The sequence below is a fragment of the Neovison vison genome, chromosome 7 (genome assembly GCF_020171115.1).
Source record: "Neovison vison isolate M4711 chromosome 7, ASM_NN_V1, whole genome shotgun sequence".
Taxonomy (NCBI): domain Eukaryota; kingdom Metazoa; phylum Chordata; class Mammalia; order Carnivora; family Mustelidae; genus Neogale; species Neogale vison.
In genome coordinates this window covers 200,708,872-200,729,171 of record NC_058097.1, presented here as the reverse complement: position 1 = coordinate 200,729,171, position 20,300 = coordinate 200,708,872, and the positions used below count along the sequence as shown (strand labels likewise).

At 60.1% G+C, this 20,300-nt stretch overlaps 3 protein-coding genes across 7 annotated transcripts; 2 read left to right on the top strand and 1 right to left on the bottom strand.

Annotated features, from left to right (window-relative positions):
• Positions 1–266: 266 nt before the first annotated feature.
• EFEMP2 (EGF containing fibulin extracellular matrix protein 2) lies at positions 267–7,501 on the top strand. 3 transcript variants are annotated; one of them, XM_044259704.1, is made up of 12 exons: positions 267–698; positions 1,060–1,118; positions 1,451–1,568; positions 1,797–1,845; positions 2,396–2,602; positions 3,072–3,194; positions 3,396–3,512; positions 3,664–3,783; positions 5,063–5,182; positions 5,271–5,397; positions 5,654–5,849; positions 6,754–7,501. In XM_044259704.1, exons 3-12 carry the CDS (start codon positions 1,458–1,460, stop codon positions 6,913–6,915), a joined length of 1,332 nt encoding a protein of 443 aa, XP_044115639.1. In that variant the 5' UTR covers positions 267–698; positions 1,060–1,118; positions 1,451–1,457; the 3' UTR covers positions 6,916–7,501. The 3 variants fall into 3 exon arrangements, with proteins under 3 accessions (XP_044115639.1, XP_044115641.1, XP_044115640.1); XM_044259706.1 differs by lacking the exon at positions 1,451–1,568 and having other exon boundaries at positions 653–698; XM_044259705.1 differs by lacking the exon at positions 267–698 and having other exon boundaries at positions 1,002–1,118.
• Positions 7,502–7,724: 223 nt separating this feature from the next.
• MUS81 (MUS81 structure-specific endonuclease subunit) lies at positions 7,725–14,418 on the bottom strand. Of its 3 annotated transcripts, XM_044259700.1 has the most exons (18): positions 14,402–14,416; positions 13,518–13,633; positions 12,920–13,112; positions 12,699–12,828; positions 12,386–12,468; positions 11,738–11,836; positions 11,521–11,589; positions 11,271–11,356; positions 10,589–10,729; positions 10,303–10,398; positions 10,083–10,192; positions 9,884–9,981; positions 9,233–9,349; positions 9,039–9,134; positions 8,734–8,862; positions 8,556–8,659; positions 7,991–8,074; positions 7,725–7,903 (listed from the first exon to the last, which is right to left on the bottom strand). In XM_044259700.1, the coding sequence occupies exons 3-18, from the start codon at positions 13,052–13,054 to the stop codon at positions 7,837–7,839; spliced, it is 1,644 nt and encodes a 547-aa protein (XP_044115635.1). In that variant the 5' UTR covers positions 13,055–13,112; positions 13,518–13,633; positions 14,402–14,416; the 3' UTR covers positions 7,725–7,836. The 3 variants fall into 3 exon arrangements, with proteins under 3 accessions (XP_044115635.1, XP_044115636.1, XP_044115638.1); XM_044259701.1 differs by lacking the exon at positions 13,518–13,633 and having other exon boundaries at positions 14,402–14,418; XM_044259703.1 differs by lacking the exons at positions 8,734–8,862; positions 13,518–13,633; positions 14,402–14,416 and having other exon boundaries at positions 12,920–13,327.
• Positions 14,419–15,194: 776 nt separating this feature from the next.
• CFL1 (cofilin 1) lies at positions 15,195–19,224 on the top strand (the record flags this gene model as incomplete). The annotated part of the gene is made up of 4 exons (XM_044260341.1): positions 15,195–15,611; positions 17,755–18,062; positions 18,287–18,363; positions 18,578–19,224. Coding segments are annotated over 4 exons (915 nt in total), but the record flags the coding sequence as incomplete, so codon positions are not given.
• Positions 19,225–20,300: the final 1,076 nt, after the last annotated feature.

The window sequence follows — 20,300 nt, the reverse complement described above, 5'->3', positions numbered from 1 at the left end:
CTCAGCAGTTCCCGCACTTCGTCTGCCCTCAGGCAGGAGATCCCGGGACACGCGGCCCTTTCCCGTCTGGCCCCGCCCTGAGACGTGGGCAGGAAGAGGCCCCGCCCCTTCCTGGGAGCCAACTCCGCCCAAACTCCTCCCCGAAAGGCGCGACTTCTGCGTGAGAGAGAAGGCAGACACCCCGAGGTTGGGGGTGGGGGTGGGGACCCGTTTGGGAGGAGGACTGGCACCGGACCCTGGCGTCCTGTACGCGCAAGCTCAGCCCTGCCTGCCTTCTCCGGGGCTTCCATTCATTCTGGGCCAAAAGGGAACTGCGGACCCCGTTCCCAAACTGTTGTAGTTTCGCGGACCGACTGTTGGGAGGAAGCCTGTCTTCCAGTGAAGGGACCACCTGGCTGACAGCCCTAGGGATGGAGGCGAGAAGGGACAGAGTTGGACAGTTTTGGGCCTGGGAACGTCTTGTCCTCGGGCGAGGGTGTGGGGACCCTGAATGAAATTTCGATAGTCCCAGAGTGACCGTCCGGGTGCGCAGAATAAGATTCTGGGGGGCGGAGGGCGAGGATCTGAAGCCCCAGGATTAGGTGGGGTCCAATTGCCCAGGATGACATTCTGGGAGGCGCCGAGTGTGTGGCGGCCCCAGCATTAACACGTGGTTGCCCAGGGTGGAATTCTAGGAGCCCAGATTAGGTTGGGTCCAGGTGCGCAGGATGATATAGTGGGGTGCGCAAAGTGAGGGCCTAGGGGCTCACGGATGAGTCTGGGGCCCTGGCATCAAGGCCATACCCAGGATGGGGAGCTAGGGGGACCCTGGCCCTGCGCCGGGAGGCGGCTCCGGGCAGCGCCGCGGGGGACCGGGTGGGGGCCTGCGGCTGGCCGGGGGCGGAGAAGCTGGGGGTCGGGGTCCCTCCCCCTGGCGCGGGCTCAGGAATCCGCCGAGGGGCGGGCGGAGGCGCCGGGGTGGGCCGCGCCGCGGCGGGCGGGCGGGCGGACGGGCGGGGGGCGCTTCCTGGGGCCGCGCGTCCAGGGAGCTGCGCCGTCCGCCCGTCCGTCTGTCCGCAGGCACTGCCCGAACCACCGAGCCGCCGGACACGCGGGCCGCGGGGGCGTCGCGGGCTCAAGTGAGTGGCGGTCCGTGGGGGGAGGGCGCGAGCGGGAGTCTCGGTGGAGTCGGCGTCAGCGCAGAGCCGAGAGGCCCGCGCTCCTCGGCCGGCGCCACTGGGGGACCGGGCGGGGGCGGGGCGGCTCGGGACGGGTGGGCCCCGATTCCCGGCCTGCGGGAGGAGAGGGCCCTCGGCCCTGGGAAGCTCAGGGACCCCAAGCCCGGTCCCGAGCGGGAGGCGGCTGGGGCCGGGATTCTGAGTCCTGGTACGGGGTATGTGGGGGAGGTGCGTGGCAGAAGGGTCCTGACCCCCCCTTCCCCCACTACCCCTCCACCACCACCACCTCCCAGCCCCAGGATGCTCCCCTTCACCTCCTGCCTCCCCGGGTCTCTACTGCTCTGGGCGCTGTTGCTGCTGCTTTTGGGGGCAGCGTCTCCCCAGGATTCGGAGGAGCCCGACAGCTACACGGTGGGGACAGTGGGGCCGCTGGCCTGGGATGGGCTGGGTAGGGACGCAGAGACCAGGATCCCGGGGTGGTTACTGCCGGGGAAGACTTCCCTCCCCTGCTTGGTGAAGCGGCTGAGGGCCATTGTTTGAAGCAGGCTGGGAGGGTGTCCAGGCTCAGGCCCTTGATCCTGGCCCGATCATTTGAAGGGGACTGGGGATATCTGCTGGTCATCTCTGGTCCCTTTGTAGGAATGCACAGATGGCTATGAGTGGGACCCTGACAGCCAGCACTGCCGGGGTGAGTACGTTTGGGGGACTGACCCACCCCCAGGAACTGGGAAAGGGATTGGCACCTTAGTTCCAAGAACAGCATCGGGGAGCCCTGACCTGTCCTCTGCCCAGCTTGGCTTGGCAGAGGCCAGCACTGATTCTCTGGGGGCCAGCTCAGCTAGGGGTGGAGAAGCCATGTAGGCCCCTCCCTCTCCGAGAAACCCAGGACACCCTGCCCCCACCCCTCAGTAGGCCAGAGACGCTGGGTCTTGGATACCTCTGACTACTCTCCTGTCAAGCTTTGTCCCATCATGTCCTGGGAGGGCAGTGTCTGTGGGGTGGGGGTAAAGAGGCCTGCACGTCACTCTTGGGCCGAGCCAGGGCCAGGGCTTTGGGGAGGAGTAGAGACCTTCTTAGGGACAAGAGTATGGGGGTGCCTATCAGGCTACCTTAGCTGAGAGGGGAAAGGCCTTGCCTGGGCCACACAGCTTACAGAAGGCCGAGCTGGGCTCCTGCCTGCCACCCACTTCACAGCCAGCCCAAGAGACTGGCTGTGCCCAGCAGGCCCCTCTCTGCAGATGTCAACGAGTGCCTGACCATCCCTGAGGCCTGCAAGGGGGAGATGAAATGCATCAACCACTATGGGGGCTACTTGTGCCTGCCCCGCTCAGCTGCCGTCATCAATGACCTGCATGGCGAGGGCCCGCCACCACCAGTGCCTCCCGCTGAACACCCCAACCCCTGCCTACCAGGCTACGAACCTGACGAGCAAGAGCGCTGTGTGGGTGAGTGAGGGTCCCCTTGGCTCCAGGGCTTTCGGTCCTCCCACCAGGCGTCATTGCATCTTAACGACTCAGACCACAGTTGCTCCCTTGCTCATGGGCAGGGGCTAACCGGATTGCCCTCCGGATCCTCACTTCGTGTGGGGCCTGCCGCCGGTGATCCCAGCTCCTGTCCCATTGCCCCAGCCAGCACCTGGAGCCCCCTTCTCAGTTGCTGGAGATCCACTGCCAGAGCTGTCCTTCTCACTTCTGCTCCCTTCCCCTCTTCCTGATCTGGACCCCGCCCCCGGCTGCCATGAGCCTTGGAGGAAGGCCCTGGAGTCAGCACTCCTGGGAGTCCGGGCAGGGTCCTCTCCTGGTGGCTCCCAGGCTGACGGACGGTCCCCAGTCTGTGTCCTCCCCGTGAGGAGGTGTCTGTCACGTTGGGTGGTGCACGGGCTCCTGGGCAGGGGCTGAGTGGTGTCTCCTACAGACGTGGACGAGTGCACCCAGGCTTTGCACGACTGCCGCCCCAGCCAGGATTGCCATAACCTGCCAGGCTCCTACCAGTGCACCTGCCCCGACGGCTACCGCAAGATTGGGCCTGAATGTGTGGGTGAGTCTGGAAAGAGCGTCTCTAGTCCCTACCCCATGCCCTTGGCCCAGCTCTCACCCTAGCACCAGACCCCCTGGGCCGGCCCACTGTCAGGCTTGGCCCTCATCCCCTGCCACCTCTGCCTTCCCGTCACTGGTCACGGGACTGGGTGAGTCCCGGCTGACCGGTGCCCTCTGCCCCCTCCCCCGACCTCCCTCCTAGATATAGACGAGTGCCGCTACCGCTACTGCCAGCACCGCTGCGTCAACCTGCCCGGCTCCTTCCGCTGCCAGTGCGAGCCGGGCTTCCAGCTGGGACCCAACAACCGCTCCTGTGTAGGTGAGGCTGGGCCAGGCTAGGCTCCTCGGTCCCCGGGCGGGGCGGGGCGGGGGCGCCGGAGCTCTCTTTCTGACCGGCCTGGGGAAAGTGGGCACTCTGGGCAGCTCCTTGGCTTCCACCCCTCCTGTTTTTTTTGCCCCTGAACCCCCAGATGTGAACGAGTGTGACATGGGGGCTCCGTGTGAGCAACGCTGCTTCAATTCCTATGGGACCTTCCTGTGTCGCTGCAACCAGGGCTATGAGCTACATCGGGACGGCTTCTCCTGCAGTGGTGAGAGCTCCCCGCACCGTCCTCCGTGGGGTTCCTCCATGGGGCTCCCAGGCCCTGTGTCGTGCTGTGTTTCTTTTCCTGCTACACAGCCTTCCATTTGATGTCTCCCTGTCCCGTCCCTTCCACACCCACATACCTCTTCTGTATTCTGTGTCTGGCTGATTGGCCGGTACCTGCACACCGGCCTACCAGAACTCCCAGCCTGGGGTGGGGTTGGGGGGAAGGCACGGGGTGGGGAGGAGCACGAGGGAGCACGGGAGCTCAGTGGGGAGGCTGACAAAGGATGTGGGTGCTCCCCTCTTTGGGAGTCAAGTGGACGCGCATTCAAATCCTGGACTAGGGTCCGCTACTCTTTTGAGCCATTTTTTTTCTGTGAAGTGGGTTGTCTTGAGGATGAGGCGGGACATAACAAGACAGGCTTCATCAGGCCCCAAGCCACAATGTTTTAAAGTGAACTACCGTTTGTTGAGAACCTTCCCTGTGCAGCCCATTTCCCTTACATACTTGGCCTTGTTTAATCCTGCCAGTGATCCTATGATGAAAGTAAGAGTTTTTCCTTCCTCGGCAAAACGAGGACAGTATTGTCTCCCCCGAGGTTTGGGGGGAGGGTTGCTAAAAAAAAATCATAAGTATAAAGTCCATCAACGAAGAGAAGTTAAATGACTCGGCCAAGGTCACACAGCTAGGGTGAGGTGGCACCAGGGGTCCTCTCTGGACTCCTCACTCCTTGTCAGCCATCCAGGTACCCTGTTTATGTTATGCTTTGCTGCTGTATGGGCCCCACTGGTGCCTGGCTCGGTGCTAGGCCGCATGAGGGGACCCAGAACGGGACCCGTGGCTCCTGTCTGTGAGCTCGTGGTTGGTGGGAGGGGACCGTGTGCTTAGGCTGGTTGTGGGTTACAGGAATTCGGCAAGTTACTGGAAACTGTAACAGGCTGGGCCCTCAAGGCACATCTAGTCTAACCCACTCATTTTATTGACAGGGACATTGAGGTTCCCCAGACTCGGTCAGGACTTAAAGCCAAGCCTCTAGATTCGCAGTGCTTCCATTCAGGACTGACCGGCGGTGCTGGGGCAAAGAGCTCTGGGAGTGGGCAGTCTGGGCAGAGCCTTCTCTGACTCCTCTGTCCCCGTACCGAGCTTTGAAGGTTTTGTCTCACCACCCTCCGTCTTTCCATACCGAGCCCAACACAGGGCCGGGCTCTCTGTATAAACCTGTGTGGGACTGAACAGGGAGGACTGCCCTTGGTCCAGAGCCCTCATCCACACTGTCCCTCAGATATCGATGAGTGCAGCTACTCCAGTTACCTCTGCCAATACCGCTGTGTCAATGAACCTGGCCGCTTCTCCTGCCACTGCCCGCAGGGCTATCAGCTGCTGGCCACGCGCCTCTGCCAAGGTATGGGTGGCCCCAGTGGGGTGGGTAGGGTGGTATCAGAGGCTGCTGGCCCGACATCTGGGTTCCAGCCCCCTTTCCCCTGACACAGACATTGATGAGTGTGAGTCGGGCGCACACCAGTGCTCTGAGGCCCAAACCTGTGTCAACTTCCACGGGGGCTACCGCTGCGTGGACACCAACCGCTGCGTGGAGCCCTACGTCCAGGTGTCTGACAAGTGAGTCATCGTGATGCCAGACACCCCCACCCCCTTGAAAATTGCAACGCCCAGAGGGCTCTGCGGCAGACAGGCCACCGTTTGGCCTGGCTGGTGCCTCAAGGGTCTATGGGAATTGTAGTCCTTCATGAGTAAACCATGCAAACTGTTCTGACAAGAGTGGGAGGATCCTTTGGGGGATCCCTGTTTGTAGGGTGGGACCAGATTTGGGATATGGGCTGGGACCTCATTCGTGTCCCCATTTCGGGGCCTCTAGTCGCTGCCTCTGTCCGGCCTCCAACCCTCTGTGCCGGGAGCAGCCCTCCTCCATCGTGCATCGCTACATGAGCATCACCTCGGAGCGCAGTGTGCCCGCGGATGTGTTCCAGATCCAAGCGACCTCTGTCTACCCTGGTGCCTACAATGCCTTTCAGATCCGTGCAGGAAACTCGCAGGGGGACTTCTACATTAGGGTAAGGCTTTCCCCTAACTGCACCCATCAACTAACATGCATAATCCAAAACTGAATTCCAGGCAACCTTAAGTGAAAGAGTCCGCTATAGCACCATGCCCCGCCTCTTCTCTCAAAGCCCCCCCATCCCCCAGGAGGTAGAATTTCTGTAGAAAGGTAGGGGTATTCTAAATTCCCTCAATACAAACTACAGGTTGTTAAATGCAGTTCTGACCAGGCACTTGGACACTGGGGTTTGAGTCCCTGCACTGGTTTCTGTATGTGACCTCAATTTCTTCACCCTTAGAACAAGGCACTGGCATGGGACATGCCATTGGGACAAGGCACATGCCTGTCCAGGTAACAGACAAAGCAGAGTCTGGGGAAGGCAAGCAAATGGAGCTGCGCCTTGGAGAGAGAGGCAGCAGGGGTTGGTGTGGGGTCTGGGGTCCAAGAACCTAGCTGGCTGCTGGTGGAGCTGTTAGGCAGGAGGGGTCCAGGCCTGATTCACAATGAGAGGGGTCTGAGGGTTTATCTGGTATCAGTCCTTGTTTTCTCTTTCTGAAATTGGATGCTCTGAAGGGAAGTCACCTGCTCCAGGTCACCAAAGGCCCCATCACTCCCAAGTCTTTCATCTGGCCTTGAAGCATCAGGTGGCTTTGGTCAGACAAAAGAACTAGATGGAAAGGGCGGGAAGAGCACCAGTGGGAGATTTCTGAGGGTGGGAGCCTGGGTGCACCAGAGCCAAGATGTCATGGGTATCACAGAGCCGGATGGGAGCCTGAGATCACGGCCTGACCAGCTCTCTCCTTCACAGCTATCTGCTTATGGGTTCAAGATGTAGGACAGGGAGGTGATGCCAGGACAGGGTCCTGGAGTGTAGGTTGACGTGATCTACGTGTCCCCCCACCCACTGTGCCCTGCAGCAAATCAACAATGTCAGCGCCATGCTGGTCCTCGCCCGGCCCGTGACGGGCCCCCGGGAGTACGTGCTGGACCTCGAGATGGTCACCATGAACTCCCTCATGAGCTACCGGGCCAGTTCTGTACTGAGACTCACCGTCTTCGTGGGGGCCTACACTTTCTGAGGAGTGGGTGGGGGGGACCCTCAGGGAGGGAGAGGCTTCCTGCAGCCGGAGAGCCTGGGGCTCAGGGATGTCTGTGCTCGCTGCAAGGGCAGATGCTGTTGTGAAGAGTAGAAAGAGAAAGGCAATAAAGGGAGAAAGAAGGAGTCCTGGTGGCTGAGGTGGGTGGGGAACACCGTAGTGAATCCCGGATCGGGTAAGGGGCCCGGCTGTGGGAGGGCGGGCCAGTCACCCAAAGCAGGGGGGAATGCCTCTGTTCAGGCTCAGGGGGCCCCACAGATAGGAGCTGGGAACTGCATCCCCAAGGCCGGGATTGGCCAACCATGCACATTATGAGAAAGGAGGTAATAAGGCTGCAGGCTTCAGGACCCAGCCCAGGAATTGGGGTTTGACTGGTTTGCGGGGGACCTGGGAAACCCCACTGTAGACAATGGAGGCCTTGGGTTTTACTCCCAGCTTGGCCTCAAACTATCAATTTGGCTAAACCCTAATAGCTTCCGGTGCCTCAGTTTTCCAATCCATAAAATGAGGCAGTTAGGCCATGAGCACTTTCCAGACATTTTTCCAAAATACAGAACTTGTTATTGAAGGAAATGTTATTTGATCGGGGAACTCCGACGACATAAACTAGATTCAAAGTTGCAACGCCTCACTGACTCCATCTCCCTGGTAGTCTCAGTGCTCCCCCAGGGAACCCCAGGGTCCCGAGGAGCTCAGTTTAAAAACCAGTGGACCTGCTGATCTCCCCAGTTCCTGCCTGGATACTTCACAAGGCCCGTGGGGCCCAGCATCATCTCCATAATACAGAAAGCTGCAAATACTTATATTTTTATTGTGGCCAAACAGATTCAGATTAAAAAGCTGGCTAGCCTGTGAAGGTGGGGGGGGGTGTGTGGGCAGGCAGAGTCGGCCTCATGGCATAGCTCAGGTCAGGGGGCCGTAGCAGCAATAGAGCTGGGACAAGGTCCTGCTCAGAGCGGGCCCCAGATTCCTGCACAAAGAAGCAGGAGACGGTCAGGCCATGGGCCAGAGCACCCCAGCCCTAACCCCTCCCCTGGGTTCTTTTCCTTGCTGTCACCTCTGCAGTTGGCCACACTTGATGGTGCTCAGCAGCATCTCCTGTTCCTTGGGGGTGGCACAGGCGTCATAGGCGGCCAGTAGGCTGGGGGTGGGATGGGGCGTTTGAGTTTCTAAAGCTTGACAATAGGGGGACAGATGGCCTGCTCCAGGCAGCTAGGCCACCATCGTGGGAGCCAGACAGGAGGAGTCAGGACTGCTGCCGTACTTCCCGAGTCTGGCATTCAAGGCCCTCTTCTGTCCAGCTCACCCACCCTTCATGGAGCTGCAAATGTTCTCACTTGGCCCCATCTTCATGGCCCAAACCCCTCCTCTAGAAGCCGCCTCTGCTACACCTGGCGGAAGGTGTCCATCCCTCCTGGAGCCTCGCCTAGGGGCCTGGGATACAGTCTGGTCCTAGCGGGTTCAGTCTGCCTTACCACCTGATCTCCAGGAACTCAGTCGGGTCTGTCCATCTCTGGGTCTGTCCAGCCCCGGCACAGCCAGACCCCGCCACGAGGCACAGGTAGAGCCAGGTAGGGCAGGGGTGGAAGACCCCCGCCCCCCACGAGCTCTGCGGGGCCTACCTGGCAGGGGTGCTGTACTTGTCCACTATGGCTGCTGCCTTCTCCCCACTCACTCCGCGCACCTGCATCAGCTGCCGGGCGAAGACCTCGCGCACGGACTGGGCCTAGGAGCAGGGAGGACCGTGTCAGGAGTGGCCTGGGGCTGGGCCACATGAGGAGGAGTAGGCCGAGGCAGTACCTTGTTTTTGATGGCACCTGCGTTGAAGTCACTGAAGGTGAGGAGTGAGCACAGAGGATTTGGGGAGGGCCCCGGCCTTGATTCAGAGGCCTCGGAGGCTCCCCAGGGGCGGCTGCTGAGGGTACGGCCCTGAGGGGAGAGGGAATTGAGGCCTGGCCAGAGCTCTAGGGGACCACCCCCGGCCAGTCCTTGCCCAATCCTAGGCCTCAATGGGCCCGAACACCAGGCATCTTGCTCGCTTCACTTCCTCAGGGGAGCCCAGGGCCCAGGTACTTGGGGGGACAGGGACAGGGGCACCCGCTCACCTGGTACAGTCTCTGGAGGCCCCGTGTCAACAGGGCCAGGTAGGCAGCCGACTCCTTGAGGTCTGCTGTGCGCTTCACAAAGAAGCCATCGATGACCTGGGAAAGAGGAGGCCACCCAGGAGAGGAAGGAGCTTCCTGGCTGGAGCCGCGGACTATGGGGTCCCCGCCAACCTGGCCTGGCCCTCCGGGCTCACCTGAGTGTTGGTGACAGCCTGCAGCAGCGTGCTCTCGGGAAGGCTGAGGTGGCCCGCAGAGCCGTACTCCTCTACCAGGTACACTCGGTGGCCCAGGCCACAGCGCTTTAACCGGAACTGGGGAGGGAGACAAGATGGGGGGGTCAGGTGCCAGCTGTCAATCACGTCACACTCAAAATCGTCACCAGTCCACCTCTTTGTCTTCCCCAGCTTTTCTGCCTGTCTCGGGGCCTCCACCTTTGCTCACGCTGTTACCGTTGTCGGGAGGAGCCTCCCATCATCTCTGAATGACGGGCATTCTCGCACGCGCTCGGTCCACGCACGGCCTCTCTGTGCGACCAGCCCAGCGGCCAGTACCCAGACTGAGCCGCTTTGCTTCCACTCCTGGAGGTCTGGGTCTTGTTTATCCTGGACCGTGGGCGCTGGCCGCCCAAGGGCTCTGGAATATGTCCCTCAGTCCAGCCCAGTCACCCTGCGCACCTACTGTGCGCCCACAGGGGCCCGAGAGCTCTGATCTTGGAGCTGGCTGGGTGCATCTCTAATGGGGGTAATGGCTATGGGGGCTCTGCCTTGAAGCCAGACACCCCTGAGCTTCGGAGGGGCCCTAGAGCCGAGAGGGAATGGGGAGCACGGCGAGGCCATTCTAGGAACCTTCTGCTCACGGAAGCGGCCATCAATGATGCTGCTACACAAGTCATCCAGCCGCTTGCGCTCCACGATGTGGTCCAGGACGAGCTCCCCGGGTCTTGCTGCCAGGAGACCAAGAAGGGTCCCGTAGGCTCGTATCCCCGCACACCCGGACCCCCCAGGGCTCTGCCTCGGATACCTGCCCTTCGGTCCACACCCCTACCTGGGTCTCTGGGCTTGGTCTCTTGAGCCACCCACACGAAGTCCCCGACGTGCAGCTTGCGCACCATGTAGGGCACACGCAGACGCTGTAGCTGGAGAAGCAGCTGCGGCCTGTGCCCCGCCCTCGAGTTGTGAGACAGGCGGCCTGGACTAGGGCAGGCCCCTGCCACCCCCTCCCCCAGCATCGCCTCCTTTGCTCCTCCGCCCCCCAGCCCCCTCACCCCTTGGCTTCACCGGTGTCCACACACAACAGCACCCTGTACTCTCCAGGCTCAAGCTCCAGGGGTGGCTGCTGGACACTCCCTTCACTGGCGCCACTACAAGGGGGAGGGGGGCGTCGGCGTGTCTGAGGCCAGGACACCGGTGCCAGGCAGCCCCCCCCCCACCGCCGCCCCCCGCAACCAAGTGGGTGCGGCAGCTCAGCTGGAGATGATGGGGAGAGGGCTGGCCTTGTTTCTGGGAGACCTCTGTCCCCCCCACGGTCCCCCCCTTCCCCCTCCTCCTCACAGTTCAGCAGAGGCCGTTCCTGGCACTTCTGGCTCCTCCCCAGGGGGCTCCTCTGGCCTGCTATCTACGTCCAGTGAGCTCAGGCCCTCTGACTCAGCCAGCTTCCGGGCGAGTTCCAGACCCTCCGCCGTCAGCGAGTACCTGATGAGCACAGATCTCCCTTCTTCACTCACACCTGGCCCGCCCTCCTGCCTCCTGCCTGCCCCCGGCCTGGCTGGTCCCACCAGCCCTGGCGACCCCTGCCCAAACAAGTCACCCCCCCGGGCTGTGTTCTCATTCCTCAGATAGCCTTCTTGGGGCCTGCCCAGGGACGTCTCGGTCTGCAACAAGCGCATCTCGGACACCCTGTCCCTCCTCTCCAGAGTGCTGCCCTTGCATCTCTCCCCCACTAAATTCTAAGACGTGTCCAGATGCTGGGTCCTCAGCAAAGGCGTTCTGCTCTTCCAGTAAAACCTGTGGCACCCTCTCCTCCCCCCTGCCTAGTGCCTGGTCTCTCGGGTCCTCTTGGTACTCCCACGATATGGACTCCTGCAAGTAAGGCCCTCCTTTCCCACACCCAACTCAACAGCACAAGGCCTGCGATTTGCTGGGTGACGGCAGGGCCCCGCTCAGAACGTCATGCATGTTCTCCCCCGCCAACGCCCAACACACACCTCCTGTCTCCCCCTGTAGTCGACCCCACCTGGCTGGCCGGTGTGTCCTAAGAACGAGGTTTCTGTGCAGGAGGGAGCGGAGGGCTGGCCAGGGTCGAGTACTCCCAGGGGCCACCTGTGCATAGGGGAAGAGAGACCCTTAGAAAGCTCCTGGCGGTACCATAAGTCCAACTCCCTGGGCCCCAAGCCACCGCCTGCTCCCAAGAAGGGAAGTCCCTGGTGGGCTTAGGGTCTGACCCGCCGCCACTCGGCTCCATCCTTTCCCCGTTCAGGGCTCACCCTGGGAGCTTTCTGGGCACACCCCTGCAGCAGCTCCTCCTTGGCTAGGAAGCCGTGGCCACTAGGATTCTGTAACCAAGGCAAAAATGTAACCCAGATAAGTGCTAGGCGCTAGGGTGCTTAGATACATAGGTGCAGTACTAGGGCCGACCTCCTCCAGGAGCCTCAGGCCCCAGTGCCTGGGTGCTCCTGCCTCCCGGGCCAGCCACGGGCTCACCAGGTGCTCCCTGTAGAGCAGCAGTAGGATCTCGCGGGCGCCTGAGTGCCGAGCCGGCCAGTAGCTGCCTGAGCCCCCTGCTTTGGGCTGGGCTGGAAGCTGAAAGAATCACCGTGGCTTTGAACATGGAAACCAATCAGCCATTGTGGACTGAATCCCTGGCAGGGCCGAGGTTCAGGCCCTGTCTCAGCAGGCTACACGGCCCCGAATGAGTCCCTCAGCTGCCCCTCCGTTTCCCTGTCTGGAAATTGGGTCATATGATCGGAGGACTTGTAAGGCTGGGATGAGATGGTGGGAAGGTTGGAGCGGGGGGTGGGGGGAGGGTGGGCGTGTCATCTGTCTGACCCAGCCTCAGTTTTACCATTGGTTGGGGAACAGAGGTGGTAAGGCAAGAAAAGGCAATAATAGCAATCGTCATGACTTACTGGGCTTGGCCTAAATAGTCTGATTCTGGAACTCTCACCTGACTCTATTATCATTCAGTATTTCCATCTACAGAGAAGAGAACTAAGCAGCAGAGTAAGTCATTTGCCGAAAGCCAGGCATCACTGGTGGCAGATGTGGACCCAGGCCTGAAGTTCCCCCAGCCAGAAAATCTTACTCCTGGTGCTCCCACTTTCCTTTTCACTCCCCTTGCCCACGTCTCACTGGCATGGAAGCATCCTGGACTGTGGCAAAGGGTCCTTCCCGGGCTGGACTCTTCTCTCCAGATGAAGTCGGGGCATGGTCACCTGCAGCAACGGAAGAGAGTCAATGCCACGGAACCCAGCAGGAGGGAAGGTCTGGGACGCTGCCAGCTCACGTAGTAGGCGAGAGGGGTGAGGTTCTGCTAGTCAGCTACTAACCTGAGGTCAAACAGCAACTTGGACATGAGTGGGGAACCTGAAGCTAACCCAGGTGGTTACGGAGCCTACGCCTAGGGGAGGCTCAGGGGACCACGGACCCTGACTCTAGCGCTTACCGCCTGATGCTTCGTGCTGCTGCAGCCGCTGGTCCAGCATATGGCAGAGTCTGTCTCCGAAGTGCTGCAGGATCTTAGCTTCCTTGCCGCTGCGCAGAGGCAGTGGGTACCGCCGGAGGGAGCGCAGCGCCTGGCCGGGGCAGGGGTACCGTACCGGGTCAGGGCGGGCCTGGCTGGCTGGCTCACCTGCCCGCACCTGTCCGCCTCGAGCCCGGACGCACCTTTTGAAACACGAATTGCGTGCGGCGGCCCCTACTGGCTGCCTCGTCCCGCCATTCGGTTAGCCAGCGTACGAAGAGCGGGTTGGGGCAAACGGGCAGCGGGCGTTTCCGGCCCAAGCGGACCGGCGCTGCCATGAGCCTCAGGGAGGGTCCTCTGGCGCCTCGCGCCGACCCGACCGGAACGCCGCCAGTTCTGGAGACGGGATTCGAACACCTGACTCGGGAGGGTGAGGGCGGGACCTCTCCAATCACGTGGCCCCACGCGGGGCACTAGAGAAGAGCCTCCTGCTGCCCTCCCCACCCCCGCACTACTCTAAGCGGTTGGTGCCCGGCGCTTTCTCTGCGGCCTTTCACCCCCTCGCCCCTCCCGTCCCAAACCAGTCAAAAGGACGGGCCCCACCCATACCCTCCCGCCCCCAGTCTTGTCCCGCCCCTTCCTCCCAACCCAGTTCCGAGAGCTGGGGTGGCAGGGTGGGGTGGCGGGGTGTCCTCTTTGTGCGGAGACAGAAAGGCCGACAGCGCCCCGGTGTGGCTGGGAGGGCTGGCTGGGGGTGGTGCTTAACACCGAGGAACCTGAGGCTGTCAGTTTCAGTCTCACCTTTGCCGGGGATGCTGGAGAGGGACTAAGCTTCTGAAAAGCCCAAGAGGTGGGGGCCGGGGCGGGGTGCAAATGAGTGCAGGTATATTTATAGGACGGACATCTAGAAAGCAGTACTGGGGATGAAGATACAAAGGTAATGTAGGAGGAGCTAAGGACCCTCCGAAGAAAACGAGATCCCCGGGGGGTGGGGGGAGCGAGGCGTGGAGATCTAGCAGTGGAGGAGGGGAGCGAAGTCGGGGACATTCAGGGAAAGCCAAAGCTAGGAGGACGGAGGGGAACAGAGGACAAGTAGAAGGGGGACATATAGGAGGTGCTGGGCCTCACGGCGGGGGGAGGGGGCGGCCTGAGATGGGTACGTGGTTAGATTCAGGGGAGCAGACTGGAGGTAAGAGCCAGAACGAAGGTTGAAAGGGAGAACACATAGGTCATTTTTGTGACTCATTGGAGGTGGGAGACCCTTAAGGAGGTCCTCGAGGATCTCTCCAGGGAGTTAAGTTCTCCCCCAGCTGTTTTACGGAAGTCGCGAGGAGATGGGGTCCCGCCTTCGAGGAGTGGAGAGGCGGGCACCTCAGCCCCAGGCCCGCCCCTTCAGACTCCGCCCAACCGCGAACCCGGCTCCCCCCACCCTCCCAGCCAGCTCCGAACTCTCGCCTCCCTCCGGAGGCAGCCTTATAAGGAGCCTCCGTCTGGCGTTCGGGTTGGCCCCACCCCCTCTAGTCTCTTGTCCTAATAAGGACATCTAGGGCATCCCGTGGCTAGGGGCGGGCGGGAGCGTGTCTCCAGGGTAACTCCGAAGTCTTTCTCCCCCTCCTCGTTACTCTTGGAAACTCCGAGGCTTGAAAAAAGTGGAGACAGTCTCCTTTTCTGACAGGGTCGCTTACCGGGCTGGGGATCGGGCGGCGGCCTCCACCTGGGGCTCCCGGGAACTCGGTTGGTGGGCGGTGCAGCGGGATGTCCCTGACTACAATCCCCGGCATGCCCTGCGAGGTGCCCCACTCCCGGTCTTGAAGACCAGGCTTCCAGCTCTTCATTAACACTCTTTATTCTGCTGATGGGATCAATATCCTTAGTTACCCTGTTTGCCACTCTGTAGTCTTTCCGCAGAGGCTAAGACTAAGGCCTAAGGTCTTCGTTCGAGGCCATCGAAAACTTCCCGTAGTCCCCACCCGTTTCTTTTTTTGAAACTCAGGCTAATACAGAGCTGTGTCTTAATTTTTCCGCGTTTTAAGTTAACTGTATGCCTAGCTTACCACTCGAGAACGTGATGCAAATCTGGTTTAATATATATGTTTTCTTTTCACTCTCTCTAGTAAAAGGCACACGATCTTTGAATTGATCGCACGATCCCCTGTCCTTCTCCCTTTGTTTCATGAACTTGCCAGACGTCTTTAAAACAAGGACAAAGCTCTATTTTCAAAGACTTCCTTGTAGCCTTTCTCTTGTGTGTTTTCTCTTATTCTAATTTTATTTAAGTTGCATATGGCCTTTTCTCAGGAGACCAGTGGGTTTGCATATAAAAGGTGAATATGAAGGTTGACGACGCTTTACACTTGCGATTCTCCTTGCTCTATCTAGGACAGGATTCCAGGCCAATAAACAGTTGCTTCAATTTAGAAATTTTCAGACCATAACCTGCCAAGATGGATTTTTAGGAAACAGTTCCGCCGCAGGTGACGAGCGGCGGGGTCGAGGGCTCATTTTCGGGTCACATTACCTAGCGCGGGGGGCCTTTGCTCAGCGGAGCGTTTCCTGGAAAATTCGACCAATGGGCGCGCTCTCCGTGCCATAACCCCAGTCCCTCTCGGCTGTCTCGGACTACGTTTCCCAGCATGTAATGTGGCGCTGGGAGGCCGGCTGGCGAAAAAGACTCTGTTACCCAGTGAGCCCGAGGACGGCGCAGGACCCTCGGACTTCATTTCCCGTCGGCCCGTGGGGGGAGCGCCGGAAGCCCGCCCCGCCCCTCATTGTGCGGCTCATACTAAACGGAAGGGGCCGGGAGAGGCCGCGTTCAGTCGGATCCCGGCAGCAGCTGCAGCGGCTCTCATCTCTCCTGACTCTCCTTGCTATCTCCTTTTCGCTTCCGGAAACATGGTGAGCAGCAGGCCATGGCGACTGAGGGGAGGCGGCTGCGAATCGGTCGTCCGCGCGCGGGGGAGGGAACGGTGGAGCGACGTCGGCACCCCCTCCCCCAGCGCCCCGGGCGGGATGAGGGTCTCGGGCTGAGGGGCGGGCGGTGTTGGGACGCGCGTGCGCGCCCGCGGACGCTGGGGAGGGCTGGCTCGGCCGTCGCTCGCGCGCCCCCTGGACTCCCTTCCCCTCCCCCACCGCGCTGCTGCGCCCGCGCGGACACCGGCTGTGGGGGAGGGGGGTCCTCCGCGCGCGCGCGCGCCCGCCCCTCGCGGAGCTGCCGCTGGCGCGCGCTGAACCAAGTCGGTTCACGGGGTCGCGCGTTCGACGAGAGCACGCGACGTCGGAACCCGGCCCGGGGGCGGCGAAGGAAAAGCGCGCGAGCGGTCTCGGCGCGCGCGCCCCACCCAAGGGCTGTTCCTGTCTCCGCGTCACCCTCCCTCGGCTGGCGGGTCTGTAGAGAGCAGGTGGCAGGGATGTCTGCGCCCAGGAGGGGCGGGGGCGGAGGGCCAGGGGGATGCGGGGGCGGAGGGGTCCGGGTGCTGACGCTGGGGATTAGGGGCTTGCGCCGCGCGACCCGGAGCCACGGCTTTGCACCGCGGAGATCACGGCCCTGCGAGGGAGCCCACAAAGCCATCTGGGTTCTCCGCTCTGTATATTCGGCAGAGGCTGGAACGGCACGGTCCGCCGGCGCGTGCGCAGACGCTCAGGCCCAGCCGCTGGGCCCGAAGCCCTGGACAAGCGGGGCCTTCGTCTCTCCCGGATGGGGCCTGAGGGTGGAGCCGAGTTTAGGGAAGTGACCCAGGCAGGCACCGCCCGGAAACCACCCCGCCCCCTGTGTTCGGCCCCAGGGCTACGAGAACTGAAGGTTGTGTAACTTGTCCAGGCTCCGGCCGGCTGCGGAGGGGGCTGATAGGCCTGTCGGAAAAGGCGATTCCTCGGGGTTGAGGCCCTGGGGGTGCTCCTGCCTCCGGGTACTGCTTTCTCCCGGAGGGGGCCTGCCCGGGCGAGCGCTTTTCCCCGCCTACTCCGGAAGCGGCTGGTCACGTGGCCGGCTTCCTCTGCAGTTCCGGGCGCGGGGGGCGCAGCAGATTTCACTGTGGACAGCAGCCCCCCTCCAGGCTAGGGTGCCCCCCGCCCCAACACGACCCAGAGTAGGCGTTTAAAGAGCTCGCGAGGACCGCGGGTATTTGGTTTTGACCTGCTAACTTAACGTCAAGCGATCTTCGGGTCCTACATTTTCCCCGGAGGACGGGGAGTTAATGGGTTAGTGTTTTAATTAGGGACTGCGATTCTTGCTTTGGTTGAAGATGATCCCAGCAAAGAGGATGGTTTGTGAACAACTGCACTACTAGTTCTGATGGACTTAACGAGAACTGTTAAATTCACTGGTGTCCTGTCTACCATTGTTGGGGGTCCTCGTTCTGTCTCCAGAAGAGGTGGCTCTAACCTGGGTGCCTGGGTCTCCCTTTCCTGTCTGTGAAGTTTTGAGTCAGGACTATTATCCAAAAGCTGAGATGGAGTACTGTGAGTAAGAAAGGAGCCTGTGGATTCTTTTAATTCTGGGCTCACGTCAAAGCCGAGGTTCTGCTGCTTAACAGGTTTTTGGTTTCTGGACTATAAGATGTTGGGTGGGGAGGAGTGATGTTGAATTAGGTGATAAAAGGTTTCTTGTAGGGCTCCCGTTCTGGTGTTGTCTCATTTGGTCCTTGGACGGTGGCTTCGTGGGGTGGCAAAATATTGACACTTGTCTTGGGAAGGAGTAATGATCTCTTGGTTGAGGACTTGTTGGTATCTGAGGTGGGTCTCTTAAGATTGCAAAGGAGATCTTAAGATCTTTTTAGGGGGAGTCCCAAAGTCTCTACTTTTTTTTTTTTTTTTTTTAAGATTTTATTTATTTACTTGACAGAGATCACAAGTAGGCAGAGAGGCAGGCAGAGAGAGGAAGGGAAGCAGGCTCCCTGCTGAGCAGGAAGTGGGATGCTGGGCTCCATCCCAGGACCCTGGGATCATGACCTGAGCTGAAGGCAGAGGCTTTAACCCACTGAGCCACCCAGGCGCCCCCCAAAGTCTTTCCTTCCTGAAGCGTATGTGGCTCATCCCCTAGGCCTCGGGCGTGGCGGTCTCTGATGGCGTCATCAAAGTGTTCAATGACATGAAGGTGCGCAAGTCCTCCACACCAGAGGAGGTGAAGAAGCGCAAGAAGGCGGTGCTCTTCTGCCTGAGCGAGGACAAGAAGAACATCATCTTGGAGGAGGGCAAGGAGATCCTGGTGGGTGATGTGGGCCAGACTGTAGATGACCCCTACGCCACCTTTGTCAAGATGCTGCCAGACAAGGACTGCCGCTATGCCCTCTACGACGCAACCTACGAGACCAAGGAGAGCAAGAAGGAGGACCTGGTGTTTATCTTCTGGTGAGCTTCCCTGCAGGGGCTTCTTTCTGTGGCCTCCCTAGCTCTGGCTCACCCTGCTTTCTCAGCATGGGGACCTCTGTGTGTTTGGGGGGAGGACTTGTAACAAACACTGGTCAGTAGGGAACTTGAGCAAAGCCCGAGTGCTTGAAGTCCTCTCTCACTTGAGGGCACTTCCAGACTTGGAGAGAGAAGTCTGTTGCATATTCTCTGTCGTTTCTCTCCAGGGCACCTGAGTCTGCACCCCTCAAGAGCAAAATGATTTATGCCAGCTCCAAGGATGCCATCAAGAAAAAGCTGACGGGTAAGGGCCAGCATGGGTGCCATGTACCTTTTCATCCAGGCTTTGGCTGCAGAGCAGGGTGAAAGGCATGGTATATGAGATGCCTCCCCCCTCCTCTTCCCTGCCTGCTGGAAGGTAACCTTGTCCCTTCCATCTGTTCTGATTGGCTCCTTCCCAGCCCCAACTTCCCCTCCCCCAACCCATCCTGCTCACAGATGCTCTTTCTTCCTCACAGGGATCAAGCATGAATTACAAGCAAACTGCTACGAGGAGGTCAAGGACCGCTGCACCCTGGCAGAGAAACTGGGGGGCAGTGCCGTCATCTCCCTGGAGGGCAAGCCTTTGTGAGCCCCCTCCAGCCCCCTGCCTGGAGCATCTGGCAGCCCCAGACCCTGCCCATGGGGGTTGCAGGCTGCCCCCTTCCTGCCAGACCGGAGGGGCTGGGGGGATCCCAGCAGGGGGAGGGCAATCCCTTCACCCCAGTTGCCAAACAGCCCCCCTCACCCCCTGGACCTTCCTCTTCCCTCTATCCCTGACGGTTCTGGCCTTCCCAAACTGCTTTTGATCTTCTGATTCCTCTTGGGTTGAAGCAGACCAAGTTCCCCCCAGGCACCCCAGTTTGGGGGGGGCCTGTATTTTTTTTAACGACACCCCAATTCCCCACCTGTTCCTCCCTTTTCCCATGCTGCCAACTTCTAACCGCAATAGTGACTCCGTGCTTGTCTGTTTAGTTCTGTGTATAAATGGAATGTTGTGGAGATGACCCCTCCTTGCGCCGCCTGGTTCCCCTCCCATTTTCCCCTGGTCTTGGCCACCCGTGGAAGCAGGACCAGTAAGGGACCTTCAATTAAAAAAAAAAAAACACACACACAACAATAAAAAGGCTCACTAATGGGATGTTTGTTTCAGGGTTGGGGCCCAAGGGACCTTGCCGGGGAAGGTATGCGGAGATAATGAGCAGTGTCTCTTCTCTGGACCCGGCCTCCATCCCCCCCCCCCCACTTCCTTTGGTCGCAGCACCTGGCTTAGCTGTCCTCTGACAGTTTTCACTCATAGAGGGTATCACTGGTTGGGCCCAAACTGACTGTTGGGGACTTAGCTGAACTGGGGTGTGTCTGCTGCCGTCTGCAGGAGCCCTTCGGGCAGAATGGCCTTCATACCTGAACACTCTCCTGTAGCCTCTTCCCTGGGTGGGCAGCTGGGCAGTGAGGCCTGTTCAACCCCAGGCTCAGGCCTGCCTAGTGTGGGCTGTGAGATCATGAGTTACAAAGTGCCTCTTGGGCTGTTCTGTCTTTAAGGTTATCCCTGGTTTTCCTCTGTCTTCTTTCATGGATGGCTGACTCATTTATGAGGGCTGGGTCCAGTGGCTGCTGTGAGTCAGAAGCCAAGTTGAGCATTTAGCCTTCTGGAGATGTGACTAGAGTCCGGGGTGGGGCCAGGCCAGGTGGATCCCGGGACTTCAGACCCAAGTCTCCTGGGCCCCACCTCCCTGTGTTTAACCAAGAGGGTGTTGGCTGGAGCCCCAAGCCTTTTGCTAGCATTGCTGCAGGCTCTCTGATCTGTACTTTGGGTTTTCACCAGCCTGGGAGGTAAAGGTATTCTATAAATCTAACCCTACGGGTGGGAATGCGGGCTTATTACATGCACACACACACACCCAAACTGGGGGGGGAAGGGAAAAGCCTGTTAAAGCTGGTTCCTTGGTTCTCTGGAGTTTGCCAGTGTCTCTTTAAGTGGGAAGCAGGAAGGGTAGTTACTTTTGGCACTGGTGGGGGTGGGGTGGGGTGCCCAGGGTCTGGTGTCCATAGTGCCCTGGTTATATTCCTGGTGGTCCCTGGAGCTGTGGGAAGTAAGGACTAAGCAGGCTTCCTTGCTACAAAAAGCAAGCTTTTATTTGTGAACAGGCTGGGGACAAATGAACTCCGGGGGGGGGGCTGGAGGGGGGGTTGGAGACCGGG

Bases quoted from the DNA above. Each gene is read 5' to 3' on its own strand.
- MUS81 (XM_044259701.1), bottom strand. From the start codon at position 13,054: ATGGCAGCGCCGGTCCGCTTGGGCCGGAAACGCCCGCTGCCCGTTTGC. The intron at 11,837-12,385 runs GTGAGACGTGGG...TGATTCTTTCAG, and splicing joins TCCAGGATGCTTCCATGCCA to CTTCCAGCCCAGCCCAAAGC. The intron at 10,730-11,270 runs GTGGGGTCGACT...TGTGCTCATCAG, and splicing joins AGGACACACCGGCCAGCCAG to GTACTCGCTGACGGCGGAGG.
- EFEMP2 (XM_044259704.1), top strand. From the start codon at position 1,458: ATGCTCCCCTTCACCTCCTGCCTCCCCGGGTCTCTACTGCTCTGGGCG. The intron at 3,784-5,062 runs GTGAGAGCTCCC...ACTGTCCCTCAG, and splicing joins GGACGGCTTCTCCTGCAGTG to ATATCGATGAGTGCAGCTAC. The intron at 5,183-5,270 runs GTATGGGTGGCC...CCCCTGACACAG, and splicing joins GGCCACGCGCCTCTGCCAAG to ACATTGATGAGTGTGAGTCG.